General features: G+C 38.4%; 1 protein-coding gene and 1 pseudogene across 1 annotated transcript in view; both read right to left on the bottom strand.

The window, feature by feature from the left end:
• The window catches only part of FCHSD2 (FCH and double SH3 domains 2), a 346,602-nt gene that overhangs the window by 78,101 nt on the left and 247,307 nt on the right, over positions 1-21,194 (bottom strand). The window contains exon 10 of the mRNA XM_072610940.1: positions 10,909-11,004. Within this exon, the coding sequence (XP_072467041.1) occupies positions 10,909-11,004 (96 nt within the window). The remainder of the gene's footprint in view (positions 1-10,908; positions 11,005-21,194) is intronic.
• On the bottom strand, positions 695-10,713 carry LOC140503187 (ribosome biogenesis protein NSA2 homolog pseudogene; annotated as a pseudogene).

Raw genomic sequence — 21,194 nt, 5'->3', positions numbered from 1 at the left:
ATTACATACCACATGGACAGAAAAATAAAAACAGTTCAGGAAATGGATCATAGGGATGGCAAAGCAGCACAATATGGATATTTAGTGATAAAATTTAGTGATACAATTCAGAACAGAAGAGAGGAGAGTTAAGTTGGATGTACACCCTAGATTTGGAGAAAGAAAATTTCAAAGGGTTTAGAGAAAGAAAAGTTAGGATTTTACGGTCTGAACTTCTATGGGGGAAATCAGCACAGGAGCCTTTAAGCACTAAATTCTAAAGACACAAAAATAAGTAATTCCAAAGAAGAAATAAAAAAGGGAGCTGCCCAGTGAGACCAGTGTGGACACACAGGAAACTTACTAGCCACCTTACATCTTAAAGAACATGGAGGCAAGGACAGGAGATGAAGGATTGATACAAAAATGTGGCACAGTCCTCTGCAAATAGTATCAGGAGTATGAAAGCTGCACATGAGCTAAGCCTGGCAAGGAAAGCTAAGGACAACAAAAACGCTGCTTGTGTGTGTGTGTGTGTGTGTGTGTGTGTGTGTGTGTGTATGTGTGTGATTTTTTTTTAGTAAGAAGCTTTTCTTATTTCCACTCCAAAGTAGGAAAAAGTCTCATAAAAGAATAGAAAATAGTGTCTCATCATTTTTCCAAGTTAATCTCAAATCAAAACAATCAATGTGTAGAACTGGGTCTTTGGTTTTGTTGGATGATTATTCAATGCTGTAACTGCTGTGGTTTTCTTGATATACAGAAAAATCTTCAATAATTGTCAAAGATGTAGTACTTTAGTCCATCAGTCAATCAAACAAAGCAAGACAGCATTTTTGCATCCATCATTTTCCGTATTGTTGGTAACCTATGTATATTTTCCCCAGATAACTTTTGCCTCCTTGTGTCACAAGGCCCAGTTCACTCACATTCACTTCAACGACAGTCCCTTTGGTAATAGCACCCAAAGTTGTCTACAGTGGGGAGGAGGGATTTTTCTTCACACCAAACATGGGTAGGCAAAAAGTGGCTTCAAGTTCAAGATGAGTTACATGAGCCTTCTTAAAATGCAAACTCATTGGCCTAATAAATCTTTCATATTTCGGTGGTTTTCGAGTAAAGCCAGACCCAACAAAGCAGACTTTGGTAACCACTCTCTTCCAAGCCTTCTTCTTTATCATTTCTGTACAAATAACCTTTAACATTTCTGTTTCTTCTTGGGCATGAACTTTTGGCAAGAGAGCTTCCCATTTACCAGTTTTCTCTTTGCGTTTCTGTTTAATTATATTGGAAAGGACTTTGGCTCAGAATTGTCCTTCTCTGTCCAGCAGATATGCAGGCACTGCTCCTTGGGGAGTTTTTTCATCATTCTTTCACTTGCTATTTCTCTCTTCATGCATCTTGGTAGTCTTCTTCATCTGAATCTTCTCAGCCTGACGCTGTTTATGGTAGAATTTGGCCTTTAGACCTATCGTTTTCTTTGCTTTCTTTGAACATTCATGAGTCTCTCAGCTTTCCTTCTTTCTCTTTTTTTCATGGTAATCCACATGGTAGCCATGCCACACCAGTACATACTATGTATTTGTTCTACTGCATGATGATGGCTGGAGGCCCTTTGAAGAGCCACTGAAAATGCTTCCAAACTTCAGACCCTCTGCTGTTAGTGACTGATTTCCCACAAGTTGGAAAGAAAAGGGTGCTTTTGTATTTTTAGAGATACACTAGGGAGAATGGAGACTCATAGAAGGCACAAGACTTCTGCATGGGGTGGATGGGACAATGAGACAACAGAGAGAAGACAAAGTGGATCAACTCTTATTTCACTTTTGTAATTTTTTCCAATGAGAATTATCTTTGCATTATGGAGGCCACAAAACAGTTTTAAGAGAGCCAAATTCCAATAGTACACTCCTAGAGCATGGACTTGCCCTTGATGACCTCATCACCCTGCTTGGATTAGCTATACCTTCTGGTAATGAAAGAATCGGCAGATGTGATTGCTAAGCCACTGTCAGAGACTTCTGAAAGATCATGTAAGATGGAAAAAAGTACTGTAGGACTGGAGAAGGGCAAATGTTCAGATTCTCAAAAATAGAAAGTGAACAGAGACTGCAAACTATGGACCAGAGAAAACTTGACTTCAATTTTTGGCAACATTCTAGAAATTGTTAGAGAGGTGTTAGAAAAGGAGGTATTGATCACAAAGCGTTAAAATGGCATCACTACAACATTTCATGCCAAACTAACCTCATTTCATTTTTCTGAACACTTACTAGACAGGTGGATCTAACAACTTCCACAGATATAATTTATGTAGATTTTAGAAAAACATTTGACAAATATCTATGACGATATTCTTATGGAAAAGATACAGAGTTGTGGCCTAGATGATGAAATAATAATGTAGTTCTAAAATTAGTTGAATGGCCAAACTGAAAGAATAGTAATTGATGATTCTACGGCAACTCCAAAGGTCTCCATACATGAAATATCTCAGGGATCTAAGCTTGGCTCTATGCTATTTTATCAAAGATTTGGATTAAGATATAGATATAGATGGCATGCTTATCACATTTGTAGATGACATACAGAAGAGAGAAACTGCTACTTCCCCTTCCTCACCCAATGAGAAAATATGTTAATAAGAGGCCTGAATACTGGACCAAATTGAATAAAATGACAATAAGGATAAATTTAATGTCTAATATTTGGATTAAGAAACAAACTTCACAAGTACAAGATTGGGGAGATGTGGCTGATCAGTAGTTCACACCAAAATGGCCTATAGGTTTCAGTGAACTGCAGACTCATCAAGAGTTAACAGTATGACACAGTAGGCAAGAAAGCTAACACAATCTTGGTCTACTTTAAGAGTAGCCCAGTGTACAGCAATAGAGAGGTGAGAGCTCTGTTATATTCTGCCTTGGTTATATCTGTTACTAGGTTTGATGTTAAGTAGTGTGTTCAGTTTGGGGTACCAAATTTTAAGAAGGGCATTGTATATTGGATAGTGCCCAGAGGAGGATACCTAGGATGGAACTGAACCTACAATTCATGCCAAATGAGAATCAATGGAAGGAACTGAGGATTTTTAGCTTGGAAAAGAAACAATTTAGTGGGTATGTGATAATTGCCTTTAAGCATTTGAAGGACTGTCCTATAAAAGAAAGATTAGACCTGTTCTGCTTGGTTCCAGAGGGCAGAATGAAGGACAACAGGTAGAAGTTGTATAGTGGCAAATTTTGGCTTTATAAGAAGAAAAACTTTCTAAAAATTAAAGCTGCCTCAAAGAGGGACAGGTTTCAGGGAGGTAATATGTTCTCTTTCACTGGGGAGAGAGGTCTTCTAGCAAAGGCTGTTGGACCACTTGCCAGGTATACAGGAGATCTGTGAAGAGTGTGAGTTAGGTGTTCCAGGAGGCTGAGTCCACGTTCTCTGGGTGTCTATGGCCAGGTGTGATGCAGGGTGAATTCTTATTCAGATACGGTTTCCTTCCAACATAGAACACAGAGCCTATAAGACCATGACTGTAGGGCCAAGTCTCCTTTCAAGTTATGTTGCTAATCTGTGTCTCCTGGTATTCTGTACTTTTAGATGGACATTATTAGAATCCCCAAACAGACTTGAATTTGGAATTAGGGGACTTGAGCTTGAATTCTGCTTCTCCTGTTGACTATCTGGGTTATCTTGGGTATGTCCCTTCTTTTCCTCTCAGAACCTCCTCTGTCCAGTGAGTAGATTGAACTAAATTATCTGAAAGGGCTCTTCTAGCTCTATACCTTATGGCTGAATGATGATTTCCATGGTCCAAAACCTGGCATTAGTGAAGACTAATTATTGAAACTAAGTAACACAGTTGATGTCCAATGCTTACATTCTGGGATCCTAACATAATGGGGTTAGGGATGACCTAGTTAAATTATCCTTTTATAGTCTATCTTCTTCATCTGGAAGATGGGGATAATAATATTTGTACTCCATACCTCATGAGTTTATTGTGAGGAAAGTAAGTTAAATACCTTAAATTGGTAAAGAGATGGTAGCTATTATTTTTATTATCTAAAAAAATACCAATTCTTCCATTTCCCTCTACTATCTACTAAAGTATTGAGAGGAAGCAATAGGGGGACTTTTGATTGGAATGTAAGTATGAAAATAATTTAAGAGTGTAGAGTCAAGAACTTCTTTTAGTTCTGAAGAGAAAAAAAACTAATAATATTTTACCCTGCAATCAATCTATTTCATTTTATACCTCACCATTTTCATTTTGCTCCTAATATTCAGAATTCTTTCTATCTTCCTTTTGACTGAGCAAAACCAAAAGAAAGTAAGGCAAAAACCAAACAAAAAACCCCAAACTAAACAAAACAACGTGGAAAAGTGATTGTAAATGGTAGTGAATGGGGGATTCAGAGTTTAGATAATACATGTTATTCCCAACACACATATGGTTCCATCTAATAGAGTATCAGGAAACCACAGAGAGTCACAGCATCCGAAGGGATCTTATAAATGATTACAGATTACTTGCTGCTGTAGAAACTCATTCCTTTAGTCAGTAACATTCTTTTAGATGGTCTTATGTCTAGAAATCAGAGAATCATAATCCTGGAAAAATACAACTTACAATCAAAAATGACAATGTAAAAACACATGGTACATATAAACCAGGCTATGGTGTATTACCAGTGATGACTTAGGTATGGGAAATGACATAAAAAAAGTTACTGAGATCACAGGTGAACAGAAAAGGCAGTAGGCTGGTAAAGTTAGAAGAGAGAATTATAAAAGGCCTGAAAGCTGCCTTGCTTCAAAGGTTGGTGCATCTTCATGTATAACCTATATTAGATTGTTTACTATCTCAGAGAAGGGAGAGAGGAGGAAGAGAGGAAGAGGATTTGGAACACAGTGTTTAAAAATGAATGCTAAAGATTGTTTTTACATGAAATTGGAAAAAATAAAATATTTTTAAAAAGTAAAAGCATTTGCCTGGAAAGATTTATATGAACTGATACTGAGTGAAAAGAGCAGAACCAGGAGAACTTTGTACACAGCAACAACCACAGTGTGCAAGGAATTTTTCTGGTAGACTTAGTACTTCATTGAAATGCATGGACTTAAAAAATTTCCAATGCACTCTTGAGGCAAAATGCCTTCCACATCCAGAGAAAGAACTATGGAATTGGATCGCAGATAGAAACAGACCATTTTCTTCTGTATTATGGTGGTTTTTTTTTGTTTTATGGTTTCTCCCATTCATTTTAATTCTTCCATGTAACATGCATTTAATAGGAATGTATGTGTAGAACCTATTGTAAGATTATATGCCGTCTCAGGGAGTGGGGAGGGAAGGGGGAACGAGGAGGAGAAAGTGGAAAAAAATCTCAGATATATGGAAGCGATTGTTGAACACTGAAAACAAATAAAATAATTCAATTAAAAAAACTAAAAGCATTTGAGGAGAAAAATGGTTGGTGAATCTTCTATGAAGGATTCATGGAAAGAGATGGATAAGAATCTAATGGGCTGAGAAGGCATGGAGGGTAAAATCCAGTAGACAGAGAATCATATAGACAAAAATCACGTCTATCCAACTAGTCTCATCCCCGCTAATGGACTATAAAATCCACAAGGGGAGGGCTTTAATTTGTGTTTGTGTCCTTAGAACCAAGTACAGGACACTGGATACAGTAAGTACTTAAATATTTCTTGAATTAAATTGAATTTCCTTCTCTGATGAGGTAATTACTTGGAGAAAACCTCTCACAAAAAATATATCCTACTGATTTTGTCATCCCTCCGCCAGGCAAAGGTTGCTGAAGTGTAAAGCAGACAAATAATTTATATTTATTTCAGAGGGTCCTTTAATCTCACACGGACAGTCTGGGAGGCACAGAGCTGTAGGCTCTTCAACTGCATCTTTCAGTCACACCAGAACAGGCCAAACCTTCCACCACCTTTCGGTGATTCCACAATTTGATGCTACTCTGCCTTTCCAGTGTCTCATTACTTCTCTCCATATACAGAATGGACTGGCTAAACAGAATGACTTTCTTTCTCCTGAATACGTCCTGTGCATGTTCTTGGTCATGATGCTCCCTATACCTGGAATGTCTCCTCTCCCCTTCTTCTCCTTTTAAATTCCTACCTATTTTGAGAGCTCAATCCAAATGCCTCCCTCTGTCCTGGATACCCCCTCCTTTAGACTGTAAAGTCCATGAGGGCAGGGATTAAATCTTGGTACTGTCAAATGGCTCAACCTAAGAAATTGATTAATTTTATCAATGAAAATGCCACGAAAGAAGCAATACTGCCGTCAGCTTTGCTGCTGCATTCTAAGGCCCAAGGGACTTTTCCATCACACATGTAACCGAAATCTCTCATATGGGTTGTTTCCCCCATGAGAAGGTGAGCTCCTTGAAAGCAGGGACTGTTCTACTTTTCTATTCCTCTCCTCAGCAACTGGCACAGGGCTTTGCACATAATCAGTGTTTTTCATGCATGCATGCATGCATGCATTTATTCATATATCTAAACTCTGTATCTCTCCCAGTGCCAACCATAGCACTCTCTAGAGAAGAGATGCTTGCTAAATGTTGTAGTGAATGAACAAATCAAGGATCCTTAGAGCTCAGCTCCAATTAAACAAACACATTGGAGCTAAAAACAGGAAAATGACTGACTTCCAGAAGTTCAAGTCAGCTCTTTACTACCACAATCTGTGATCTGTTATATGCAGCTGAAAGAAGGTGGTGAGGAAAGGGTCTCCCCCCCACTCACATACCAGGAAACATTAAAAAGTTGGCTAAAAGAACTGCTTCCCCTCAGCATTTTTTCCTTTATAGATGTGCTTAGTTCAGCTTGGGGGATACAGGTATTTCCACTATTATTTTTTCCCCCTTATGCTAAAGTAACCTTGTCCACCAAACAAGGTTCCTGATAACTATCCTGTCAATATACTCTCACAGATTATAGCTCAGCTCACAGAATGTCACTTTTTCCTTAGAGGAGATTCAAGAGAACTGGGGTCAGGGAGGGAGGTGCCCTTTCTTAACGTGACTCTCCCTTGTTACCTCCTGCATCAGGAGACTTTTCTTCCAGGCAAGGTAAGTAAATTCTCCTACTAGAAGAAAGTCTTCTTTGGCTTTGCTTAGAGAAAGAAAGTAGAAATATTTTTATACTGTACCCAAAACAGTAACTTCTAGAAACTAGGCTCTGATCTCACCTCTGCTAACTAAGTGGCCTTGGGCAAGTCACTATATTCTAGGACTCAATTTTCTTCTCTCTAAAATGACAAGGCTGGAGCATATGGTCCCAAAGGTCTATTCCAAATCTGAAAACCTAAGGCTCGCTCTACATAGCAGGTGCATGGAACCAGGGACAAGATGGGTCAGACACTGGCACTCTATACTTCAAGCATCCGGTACCAACCTAAGTCCTAAATTCAAGAAATGTGAAATAAGTCTTGGAGGGAGAGGGGTCTTGGGCCGTGGCTTAAACAGAGTTGTCTGTGCTTTTACCATATCCTCCTCCTTGGCTGGAAATTTCCCTGAGGAAAGAACCACGTCTCAGCTATGCTTTTTAAAAATCTAACCTTGTGTTGGTTATGTTCTGTATACAGCAGTTGCTTAGTAAATAATTTGCTGAATTGAATTTATGAGTTAGAAGAGCAACCCAGGAATTCTACAGTCTGGCTCAGCTTAACTCTCTAACTTTACCTCATATTTGTTGGTGAAAACAGATATGCATTAACCTCAAAGAACTTATTCAGCATAAATATTTCCCAATTCTACATGTGGCTGGTTTTATTTGAAATAGAAAGAAAATACTATTTGCCCTATATAATATAATGAGTCAATTAATCATATGTAGCATTAGTTATAAAGATTCTACCAGTATAGATCCAAAATATTCAATATATGAATATTTTTGTCAACAAATGTAACTGAGAAAAGTGACAAATGGATCCCAATAATGTTTCCACAAGCAGAGATCCCAGTTCCTAAGGGATTAATGATGACACATATGAGACTTGGAAGCTCTTTCTCAAGTCAAGATCAGAGTTGGTCAAATTGGAATCTAAATTCTAAATGAAAACAATGAGAAGCAAAAGTTGATCACATATCACAAAACAGGAGGAATTGGGAACCAACAGCATGGTACATTAAACTGTCAATTCAGTCTGTGAATGGATTTTCTTTGTGATATCGTCACTGTTGTGTCTGTATGTCCGTCCCACAGCTTCCCGGGGGACCCCACCCTGACAGATGCCCCCAGGTCATGTACCTCTGCTATGGTCATTCTCATAGCACTGACGGGTGAGGGCTCAATATCCACCAGCTGCACTGCATTTAAACTCTGTCCGAGAGAAAGCCCAGAGACAGAGGAAACAGAGCATAGAGTTAGAGCTGCAACGCACAAAGGCACAAGGAGAGCAGTTAAGAACATTTAGCAGGAAGTATGCAGAAAAAGGAAGGCTCCAATCTAATAGTCTGGCTTAAGAACAGTTAGAAAAGGGTTAAAGTGGCCTATCTTTTTCTGATGACAAAAGTTAGGATAATTTATTTTCAGTTGTGATTTTAGTCAAGGTTGTAAAATTTTTATTAAAAAAAATGCCATAGCTTTCTTTCCCTACTCTTTTCAGTCTTTTCTCCCTTGTATTCCACACCTCCATTCTCATTCCCAGAGAGATAATCCCAAATTAATTTACAGGTCACTGGCAGAAAGTAACAGACAAATTGAGACCTATGTCAGTGGAGAACACTTACAATAAGATCCAGATTCACTAACAAATCTACACAGCAACTACTAGATACCTGGCTAGCACTGTGACAAATTTTAAACCTGCTTTAAAAATGTGGCTGATGTGGTGGAATGGGGCCCAGATGGAAAGACTCCATTTGAGTGTTGGCCCCAACATTTACTAGCTTGTGTGAACTAGGATAAAGCATTTCCCTTCTGTGCGCCTCAGTACCCGCCTTTTACAAATGAGAATTATAATACTGGACTATCTACCTCATACTGTTGTGGTGGGAGCTGGTGAGATAAACGGAGATTCACATAATGTTGTCACAAGAAGGTTATTTGTAAAATATATCCAAACTCACTGTAACATCGAGAAATTTAGTTGATCACTTGAGACACAAATTGGACGGATGTCTGAATGGCTAAGCTAGCATTGGAAGCCCAGCAGGTCTGCTGCTTCCCTTTATAACACCGTTTCCATGGAATGGCTTCCTATAGCACTGTTTTATCTAACAATACAGGTCCAATGCAGAAGCAATCAATGGCTTAGGTAAGGAAGGTCAGTAATGTCTGCTATTATCTTAATGCTGATTATATTCCTTATGCTATCTAATAGTGATAAACTGAATCTGAGATTTCATAAGTCTAAGGAACTCCTGGTGAGGAAACTCCATCCATGGATGCAGCCTGACCTGTACTCTATAATACACTCTCAGAAAATTGTCCAGGGCATGGAAAGGTTGAGTGACTTGCCCAGGGTCCATACATTGTTAGAATGTGGCTTGAACGAGACTTGAACACAGGGCTTCCTAACTCTGAGGTCGACTCTCTGACTCTCTCTCTCTGTCAGTCTGTCTCTCTCTCTGGTATCCACAGCTGCCTTTATCCATTACTTATTCTTTAGAAAAGTTCATTCTCATTCTCTAAAAGTTTGAGAGAGTGAACTCAGGAATGGAAAAGCTGGGCTCAGAGCTTTTTTTTCAAAATCACTGCCGACGTTACCAGGGAGGTGGTACAGTACACTGGTAAGAAGACAGGACTTTAGACTCAGTAGACCTGAGTTCACATACTAGATCTCACATAGTCTAAATGTGCAGTTCTTAGGAAAGTAACTTGATTAAATTTTCTGAGCCTCAATTTCTTCATATATAAAATAGTTATTAATATTTCACCTCATAGATTGTTACAAAGAAAATGTTTTGTAAACCTAAAAGCACTGCATAAAAAAAAGCTACTTATGATGGTTCTCTAATTGGACTCCAGAAAAGAGAAAGGAATAACCAAAAGACAAAAGTTCAAAACACTCCTGAAGGCATTTCCTCCACTAACATCTAAACAAGGATATTTGGTGGGGGAGGGAACCTAAAATGCAATGCATCATGTGCAGAACACAGTGACTCACAGTGAAGGCCTAATATTGCTAAATTGATCATGTGAAGATGGTAGAATGAAAATTATGGGTGAACTGCTTTTTTAGAAACAATGTTATAAATGAGAAAGGAAGTAGACACTTAGGGGAATTAAGGTTGCTTGGACTCAACTCTTTGTTGACTATTCAATCTACGTTTCAGATGACTGGATTAAAGCTAATATATTATAGCAAGGTTTCATGATACTTTGGTGGCATTTGGTTTAAAATACAGGACCGGAGACCAAGAATTGGAAGGTTAGAGGTCATCTAGTCCAACCTCCTTTATTTTACAGATGAGGAAACTGAGTCCTAAGAACAGACATTGTGGAGGGTATTTTACTTATATTTGATAGAACAGAAATAACTACGACATTTTGTGGGGTTGTTTTCCTTCCTGCTTCTTCCTTTTCCACTTGGATTTTCAGAATTTCAGTAACTCTTCTGGGATTTTCACACATTTTAGTGAAGAGCTGTTAGTTTAAAATATCAGCATAAAGACATGCTGGGCATCTTAGTCATGTTACTGGAAGTAAGCTTGCTAGTTTCTCTGCAGGGGATGGCTTAGCCTTCTCTTCCATTTTGCTTGTAATAAAATCAAGTCCACAGAACTGATGAGAGACAGTCAGGGCTTTCCATCTAGTTCAAGAAGGCCAACTGTTAAAGGGCAAGTAGAAAACTTAGCAAGCCCAGCCTGGCTTTTATTTGGATCCTGGAGAAGACTATAAACATAAGAAAAAAGATGAAACAAGGATGAGAAGACAGAATTTCCTTACGGTATCACTGTCACTGGGATGGAACTGGAAAGGTGGTGGCTTATGAAACACAGAATTCTCTTGTAAAAACAGCTGAAGATTGTAATCCCGCACCACCTGCAGAGAGAACAGAGCACTTGTAAGACTTTCAGAATACTCAGTATCAAATGGTTTTGCCATGTTCCTGATTCAAAGAAGGAGCTGCCTTTAAAAGTATGCATAATACCGAGGCTACAAACTTTTTCACCTTAGAGAAATACAAGCTCTAATTAAGAATGTCTGTTTTTCTAAGAACCTAATTATGGAAACTACCAATTATCCCAAAGTTCAGGATCTGAGACTGTGTATCTGTACATTTTCAGATGGAAATAAGTCATGTTTGCCTATCTGATGATCTAACAAAATGTTGGCTCATTTTGGGTTTAGGGAAGATGATAAAATTCTGTAAAGTGCTGCTCAGAAGTTATGAGTTTATTCTTATATTATCATTACCAGTGCCTTAAAGGATATTATCAGAGACATGTATGACCAGAAAAGGAAGTGAGTTAGTCACTCATGTGGGGCAAGGCAGGAGACTAGCAAGTAACCTTCTTGCTTCACTGACACCAACTCAACAATGAAACCTCTAGAGAAGAGCTCTTAACTGGGAGCCCATGAACTTGTTTTTATAAAATTGTATTTCCATTTAGTTGGCTTCTTTTGAAATTGTATATATTTAATTGGATGCATTTAAAATTATGCTAGACTTATTCTGCTTTTCCCCAGAAGGCATGCTGGGGAACAACGTTGGGAGAGAATGTAAGGACGCAGATTTCAATTTGTTGTAAGCAAACATTTCCCAACCATGATAGCTGTTTAGCAATACAATGTCCGAGGAGTACTGATTCTGAGATGAGTATTCCTTCATGAGGTGGACTGCCCAGGCCCAAGACATCAGAGACACAAAATAGGTGAATAGAGACCCCCTGCTCCAGAAGAAGATCATCAGCACATGGAGGGTTTGCAGAAAGACACAAGGCAGAAAAGATTGAGTTGAACTGCTGAAATAAATACATCAATGAGATCTCACATTCACATAAAAAAATATTATCATTGGAAAAAATATTTCTGAATGAAATATATGCAAGTGGTATTTTAGGAGCCAGGCATTGCATAAATTAGTAAAACTGACTAGGCAATGTCTTCTAAAAAAAGATAGAATACTATAGCAGAAAAAGCACTTGACTTGGAGCTGGAAGACTCAGGGGTGAATCCTGGCTCTGCCACTAAGGAGATATTGGGATAAGTCCCTTTGCCTTACTGGCCTCAGTTTCCTCAACTGTATAATGGAGATAGCACTATCTACTGTATAGGGTTATTGCAAGGCAAATGCTTTGCAAATTGTAAAATATTACAGAAATAGGTTATTGTGATAATAATTACTATTGTAGAAGTTTTTCATGAAGAAATATGTAGAGAAGTAGTTGTAGTACAATGGAAAAAACACTAGATTGGGAGTCAGAAGACAGAGGTTCGAATCCTTATTCAACCACTGACCTATGGTATTTTAGGCAAGTTCCAGAATCTTTTTGGGGGTCAGTTTCCCCATCTGTAAAATGAGGGGATTAGACTTGACTTTAAGGTCTCTTCCAGCACTATTTATTAGCCTATGATATAACAGGGTAGGATCAAGAAAGTGAGTATGTCTATATTAGAGAAAAGATGATTTAAATTGTTGATTTTGGGTACCTCAAAGCTCACTGAGTGTGTGTGTGTGTGTGTGTGTGTGTGTGTGTGTGTGTGTGTGCGCACGGGCAAACGTGTGTGCTCATGAGACAAATGAAAGAACATGAGATTTGGAATCAGAAGACTTAGTTCAAATCCCAGCACTACTAGTCATTCCCCAAGTGACCTGGAACAAGTCAACCTAGCTCCCTTGGGGTCAGTTTCCTCTCTATAAAATGAGGGATTAGATGGCAACGAGCTCCTCTATTTTTACATACTATGATCTTAGACTTACTCTGGTTTTCCCCAGAAGGCATACCAAGGAACAATTTTGCAAGAAAATGTAAGCAGATAGATGTCAGTTTGTTATAAGGAAATATTTCCCAACCACAATAGGTATTTAGGAGTAGAATGAAGTGTTCTAAGGAGTACTGAGTTTTTCATCATCCCATGCATTAGAAAGGCAGTCTGGTGTAGTAAGTGGAAAGGTACTGGATCTGGAGTCAGGTGATTTGGATTCAAATCCTGGCTCTGGTGCTTAATACTTATCTGACTTTTGCTTTTTTTTTTTTTTTTTTTAAATAAATTTTATTTTATTTTCAATTAACAAGCATTTATTTTCTCTCTCTCCTACCTCCACTACCTATTGGGGTGGAGTGGGAGGCAGAATTCCTTGTAACGAATATCCATAGTCAAGCAAAACAAATTCCTACATTGATCACATCTAAAAATCCTGTGCCTTGAATCTATCCCCTTCTGACTCTCTGGACTTCAGAACTATGCCTTAACTACAGAAGACTCATCTTGTAACTTCCTTCAGAGCCTGGAGCATCCTTGCTCTAGAAGAGAATACCACCTCTTCAGCCTGCTCACCCTGGAATATTCCTCTGCAAGGCCCACCCTTCACTTCAATTAATGAACTCCTTCCGGAGCTTCTATTTGGCATAATGGTCCAAGCTGACTTACTCCCATTCCCTTCTCAGCCTATTCTGATTTTCTGGACTTTAAAACCATGGTTCTGAAACAGGTCTGGGCATGGGGTTCGATGAAATGACCCTTCACATATCTTACCACTCTGAGACTGTATAATGAGAATCAAAAATCAGGGCATTTGAACATTATTACGTATTACACATCTTGGGAAACAGTCAGTCAATAGACATATATTAAAAGTGCCTCCTATGTGCCAGGCACTGTGCTAAGCCCTGGGGATACAAAAAGAGGCAAAAGACAGTCCCTTCCTCAAGGAGTTTATAATTGAATGAGAGAGACAGAGAGGTTGGGAAAAGCTTCCTATAGAAGGCAGGATTTTAGTTGGGTTTGATGGAAGCTAGGGAAGCAAGGAAGTGGAGATGAGGAGGGGAAGCACTCCGGGCATGGAGGGCAACCAGTGAAAACGCCTAGAACCAAGAGATGGAGTATTTTATTTGAGGAACAGGCAGGACAGCATCACTGGGCTGAAGAATACATGACAGGAGCAAGGTATAAGAACACTGAAAAGGTGGAGAGGGGTTGGGGGTGGTGAGGAGGGAGAGAGGTTATGAAGGGTTTATACCAAATAAAGGATTTTGTATTTGAACCTAGAAGTGATGGGAAGCCAGTGGAATTTATAGAGCAAATGAATAAGTGAGTGGGAGAGAGAGAGAGACAGAGAGTGTCGCTCTGTATGTAAAAGTGTAACATGGTCAGTCCTGTAGGCAATTAAAGGAAGCTAATTTGCAAATTTTACAAGGATTATTTGTTTTTTCTTATGCTTGTCTTTGGATCATTTTGCTTATAATTAGCATTTTCAGTAGATACATAATAGGAGTAAGAAAAAGAAACAAAATATCAAGCTATGTTTTAGCAGGATACATAGTACAGTGGAAAGAGTTTAAGTTTGGAAGAAGACTTGAAATCTTCACTGACTCACTGGGCACTAAATTTCCCCAAATGTAAAATGAGAGGATTGGTTGAGATATCTAGTATTCTTCATACTTGTGACGTTTTATGCTCTAAGGTCCCTTCTAATTCTAACATTATTTGTCCTAGGATCCTTTCTCATGCTAACATTCTGTTATTCTGTGGCTATGCCATGGAGATAGCTGAAATCACTGGCTAAAAATGAGGGTGATTACTGAAATCAAAAATTTGTTTGGTTGTCATATCCTAGTTCTACTTTAATCTTTACTCAAATGCATGAAGTATTAGGAAATACATATTTTGCAAAAAGGTTTTCTTTGTAGAATTATGTATAGAATTGACCAAATGTGAAAAATTCCTGATGTGCCTTATAAGGGACAGCTAGCTACCACCTACACAAAGCAGCCCTGATGGGAGAGAATTGCCTTTCCTGATGTCAAAGGTCTTGCACTAATAAAGACAGATGCCATCAAAATGCTATTATATTTCGGAGCAAACAGGTTTTCTATCAAGGCCCTATGCTACTAACACCAAAAAACCAAAGGCCCACCTTTGTCCATCAGTTTTGCACCAGAAAACTATATGAATGTAGAGAGTGGGAGGCATGGAGGCAATTTCTTGTAATATCTACAAGACTGGTCATATTAGTTTTTTTTGTTAAACTTCTCAAAGCAAGGATTAAAATAAAGTGTCATGAGACTGAGATTCTATGATGTAAAAGAAGAAACAACTCAGAGGGGAATCATTTTTCCCAGATATCATTTGAAAAAGTGAAAATTAGTGAGGACACTGTCTTTTGAGCACAATGATTGTGGTGCTCATTCAAAGTGAGGGAAGAGGATTGATTTATGCTGGACAACAAATTAAATCTGATTTTACAAACATTTATTAAACACTGAAGCATTGTCCAGGAGGAATACAAAGATGAAAAATAACAGTTTCTGCACTCATGAAATTTTCAGAATGGGGAGCAGAAGGGAAGTGGCTTTGGTCCAAGACAGAGTTCAGAGAAGAGGCCCAGGCAAAGTGGATAGACCACAGCACATGCGACAATGCCTTTTAGACTAAGGAGAGAGTTCCAGCCAGCACTAGATGTCTGGAGAGTCAATTCTTGCTGGGTTTACCTAAAATAAACTCTTCCAGAAATGAGAAATGCTTTAGCAATTGTGGGTTGGGTTTAAATTTTAAGATAACTGAAGGGTGTTATCTAGAAAGGACTAACATTACTCATGTTCCTCCAAATGGTAGGAGATGCCTAGAACTGTTTCTCAAAACTAACTCCTGCTGGAGAGAAGTAGCTTACCCTTGCCTGCAAAGTAACCTCATATCTACTTTATGTGTGTTTTATATATAAACATATATATGTTTTGCATCTATGTACACACACACACACACACACACACGTTATAAATGTAATTTCCTTGAGGCCAAGGATGGTTCAGCTTTTGTCTTTGTATTTCTAGTGCTTAACATATGCATGCTTGAAAACCATCCTCTACACTGCTTCTGAGATTGAAGTCTGACCATGTCATTCTCCTACTCAAAACCTTCAGTGGCTCCCTATTGCTTTTGGGTTACAATATAAACTTCTGAGCTTGGCATTTATACCTCTCCACAATATGGCCTTACCTAACTTTCTATATACTTCCTTCATATAACTACTGGACTTCATGCATTCTACATTCCAGTCAAACTGAGTTACTAGCTTATTTTTTCGACTCAACATGCCATGCCATGTCACAGGCTGCCACCCTTACCTGGAATATACTCTTTCATCTCCACCTCTTGGAATTTACTGCTTCTTTCACCGAAAGGCTCAGTTCCTTCACCCTTTCCCATGTGGAGCTTTTCCTGATCCCTACTGTAGTCAGTGCTCTCTCCCTCTTGAAATGATTTGTCTGTATATATCTAGATCAATGAGTTAGAAGGAAACATGGTATGTGCTACAAAAAGTAGCTGTGTTTTGAGAACAGTGTCTATTTAATTTTTTCTTTTGATTTCCCTGAGCCTATCATGGTGCCACAAAGTAGACAAATAAATATTTATTTAATTGCACTGAAGTGCTGGCTGCCCCATTTTCTAGTTGTATGACCACTTCCCTCCTCCAACTTCAGCTTTCTTGTCTATCAACCAAACCTATTCTAAGAAAATCGTTTTGGCAACTGGGAGAAGGATATGATTGAAGCAGGGAGATCATCGAGGTTATTTCAATAGTCAAAGTAAAAGGTGATTAGGGTCTAAACTAGGGTTGGGTTGGGTGAGTGGAATGAAAAGGATGTATATGAGAAATGTTGGGGGGAAAAATGACAAGATTTGGTAACCAGCTGGATTTACGGGGTTAAGAATGAAGAATCAAAGATGATTCTGAGGAAGTATATCTGGATGACTGGAAGGATGGTCCTGCCTGGGACAGTAAAGAGGAAGTCTGAAAGAGGGATGGGTTACAGGGAAAGATACTGAGTTCTGGTATGTACATGTTAGTTTGAAATATCTACAGAACATTCAGGGATTTTGAGGCAGAAGTTTAGGAGAGAAACAAGGGTTGGATATATAGATTTGGGAATAATCTGTAGAGAGATAATAACTGAACCCATGGGCAATGATAAGATTATCAAGTGAGAGGGTATAGAGAGAAAAGAGAAGGGAGCAGAGGACAGAATCTTGGGATACACCTGTGGATATGATGAGGATGAAGAACTAGCAAAGGAGACTGAGACAGGCAAGAAGATAACCAAGAGAATCTTAAAAAAAAACCCCAATAAAACCACTCCCCATAGCCTTCTCCCCCAAAACAAGAACCATAGAAAAGAGAATATCCAGAAGGAAGAGGTATTTGGATTGATTTAAACACACAATTCCCCCATCATAGAGAAAATAATATATACTATGTACTGTTGAAATAACTGCACAATTTTATATTGTGCATGAAGAAGCTACAATCCCTGACAGGTTCACACAGTAATAATTTATAACTTCAGTTAACTTGAAGAAATGAAGTCCAAACAGAAAAAAAATAATTTAATTACCTGTTTATTCTCACCCCCTCAAGTTGTGGGAAGGGAGAACATTTATATTTTCTACAAAATGAAAATACTGTGTTTCAAGTACTAGCTGTACCCCTAAAATGAAAAATTTCTTTAAAAAATCCAGAAGGTAGCATGATAATTTCCCTCCTCCTGCCTTGTCTTTCATAATTCATGAGGACAGGCACTTGTATCAATATAGCACTTGACCTTTTGTAGTATATGCTTTTTTCACAACATCCCAGACAGAGGAGAAGCCTCATGCCTACGGAAAGCTCCCATACATCCAATCACCTGTGCCATGGTGACAATGCAGAGGATTATAGTGGGGGATAAGTTCAAACATTTGTTTTTGTTAAGAACACAAAGCATTTCATAAAATATTAAGGTGAAAAAGCAATTCCAATTTGTTAATTGTTGCAACTTAACACAAGGCACCAAGGGCTAGGTTTTTTCCCTCCTCTTTAGAGCTGGGTTTTGGGGACAATTGCCAAATGTTTACAGAGAGATTATGAAATCAACTAACTCATGCTAATTAACCCAAACAATATTCCTATAAAGAAGATAAGGAATATTAACCCACGTATGGTTTTTTTTTTTTGTGAGTCCCCATACAACTTTCTGTAGCTCTTGACATTGATGAGCTATGCATTACCTTCTCTTTTGGAAGATTTTCTTCTCCTCTGTCTTTAAAAGACACCATACTCTCCTGGATTTCTTTCCTTCTACTTTTTTTAACCATCCCTATATATCATCTTCCTGATGCTTTAATGTAGGCGATAGCCATGATCTATCTCCAGCTTTTCCCTTTTCTCTTTGTCTACTCTTTCCCAGGGAACCTTTCATTCCCGCAGTTTTAGTGACTACTATATAAATGATCCCCAAACATGTCTTTCCAATCTTGACTTCTCTTCTGTACTTCAGGCCCATTTTACTAAATGTCACACAGGGGTAGAGAGCCTGTGGTCTTGAGGCCACATGTGGCTCTCTAGGTCCCAAGTACAGCCCTTTGACTGAACCCAAACTTTGCAGAACAAATCTCCGTAATAAAAAGGATTTGTTCTGTAGAACTTTGATTCAGTCAAAAGGCTGCACCCAAGGACCTAGAAGGCCACATGTGGCCTTGAGGCTGTAGGTTCCTTGCTCATGGAGGATCTACACAGGGAAGATTTACAAGCACAACAAATGTTACATTTATTATCCAGTGCTAAGCCTGTCATCCTCCTTCCAAACCTGCTTTTCCTTTCTGACGTCATGACTTAAGTTTGCAACAATTCCCCATAACTCATGTTTGAAACTGCAACAAACTCTCCAGTATCCTTTATGTCCTTTATATCTAGTCTTCTTACCAAGGTATATCCATGCTTCATAACATTTATCCTATATGGCATTTCTTTTCCAACTGCCAAACCTTCTGTAAATGTCTTCATTATAATCTACCAAGACTTTGTATGTATATGTACGCATATATGTGTGTATAGATGTTATTTACCATAACATTCATTTTTAAAAAATTCCGAGTTCCAAATTCTCTCCTTCCTCCAGCCCCTCCCCCACCCATTGAGAAGGCAAGAAATATGATGGCAAATGTAAATGTGAAGCCATACAAAACATATTTCCCTATTAGCTATGTTGCCAAAAAAAGCAAGAAAAATAAAGAAAATGAAAAAAGCTTGCTTCAACCTGCATTCAGAGTTCACTGGTTCTCTGGATGTAGACAGCACTTTTTGGGGAGTCCTTTGGGGTTGTCTTGGATCATTGCACTGATTAGAATTAGCTGTCTTTCACAGCTGATCATTATTACTGTGTACATTGTTCTCCTAGTTCTGCTCACTTCATTTTGCATCAGTTCCTATATGTCTTCCCGGGTTTTCCCAAAACCATTCTCCTTGTCATTTCTCATAGAACAACAGCTTTCCATCACAGTCATTAGCACAACTGGTTTAGCCATTTCCCAATTGATGGATATCCCTTCAGTTTCCAATTCTTTGCCACCACAAAAAGAGATGTTATAAATGTTTTTGTACATATAGGTCTTTTCTTTGATTTCTTTGGGATGCCGACCTAGTAGTGTTATTGCTGAGTCAAAGAGTATGTAGTTTTATAGGCCTTTGGGCATTGTTCCAAATTTTCTCCAGAACGGTTAGACCAGTTTACAACTCCACCAATAGTGTCCTAATTTTTGTACATCCCCTCCAGCATCTGTCATTTTCCTTTTCTGTCATGTTAGCCAGTCTGATAAATGTGAAGTAGTACCTCTGAGTTGTTTTAACTTGTATTTCTCTAATCAATAGTGACTTGGAGTATTTTTTTTAATATAATAATTGATAGCTTCAATTTCTTCTTCTGAAAACTGTTTGCTCATATCCTTTGATTACCAATGGGGGAATGGAATTTATTTTTATAAATTTGGCTCATTTCCCTATATATTTGAGAAATGAGGCCTTTATCAGAGAAATCTGCTGTAAAAATCTCCTCCCTCCATTTCCCACTTTCCTTCTAATTTTGGCTGCACTGGTCTTGCTTGTGCAAAACCTTTTTAATTTCCTGTAATAAAAAATATCCCTTTTACTTCCCTGCCTAGACTTTTGTAAAAGCCTGGTAAAAGGTCCTCCCAACTCTACTCTTTCCCCTTTAATCTATCCTTCATAATGATATCATAATACTCTCTTATGTATAAATATGGGGCAGCTAGGTGGCATAATAGGTAGAGTGGTGGGTCTAAAGTCAGGAAGTCTCACCTTCCTGAGTTCAAATCTGACCTCAGACTCTTACTATTTGTGTGACCCTGGGGCAAGTCACTCAATCTTGTTTACCTCAGTTTCCTCATATAAAAAATGAGCTAGAGAAGGAAATGGCAAACCACTCCAGTATCTCTGCCAAAAAACCCAAATGGGGTTACAAAGAGTCAGACATGACTGAAAAATGACTGAACACCAACAAATGCATAGATACTGTCATGTCACTCTTCAAAACTTTTCAGTGGCTTTCTATTGCCTACTGGGTAAAGTTCAAACAAGGCCCTCAAGAAACTAGTACCTTCCTTTTTCATATCATACCTTATATACTCTATTATCTAATGAAACTGGATATCTCTGTCCTGAGCTTCTGAATTCCATGTCCCATCAAGATGCTTTGTTGTTATCTAATATACTTATCACATAATGTTGTGTATTAAATCTATTTGTGTCTATGTACTATCCTCCTAAAACTGTGAGCTCAATGAAGGAAAGGTCAATATCTTATTTAATATTTCTGTCTTTTCTCTGGGCTAGCACAGTGTTTTGCATATAAATTATTTGTGAATAAATGAATTTTACACATAAAAAAGGACATTTTCTTGTTTAGGTCCTAAAAATCAAGTTTGAGTTTCCAACTCATCACTCTGTAAACAGATTATTAGCCTGCATTCAACTAGATTCTTCTTCTTAATTCAAAAAGTATGTGGCATCCTTGGTAAGAATGTTTCCTTCACCAGCACCTACCATGGCAAACTTACTAACCAGTTTCATGAGTTGCTGTGGCCAAGAGTCTATTTTGTGCTGGCCAACCCTGTGGCGATAAGCCTCTTTTAGATAGGTTGGGCCTCAGATAGGTCTGTTTTTGAAGTTTTCCCTATCTGATATGTTCTGAGAGGGTCTGAACATCACTACAACTGCCGTGGGTGGATGAAGAAAC

Source organism: Notamacropus eugenii, chromosome 5 (assembly GCF_028372415.1).
Source record: "Notamacropus eugenii isolate mMacEug1 chromosome 5, mMacEug1.pri_v2, whole genome shotgun sequence".
In the NCBI taxonomy this organism is placed as follows: domain Eukaryota; kingdom Metazoa; phylum Chordata; class Mammalia; order Diprotodontia; family Macropodidae; genus Notamacropus; species Notamacropus eugenii.
This window is presented reverse-complemented; position numbering and strand designations above follow the sequence as displayed.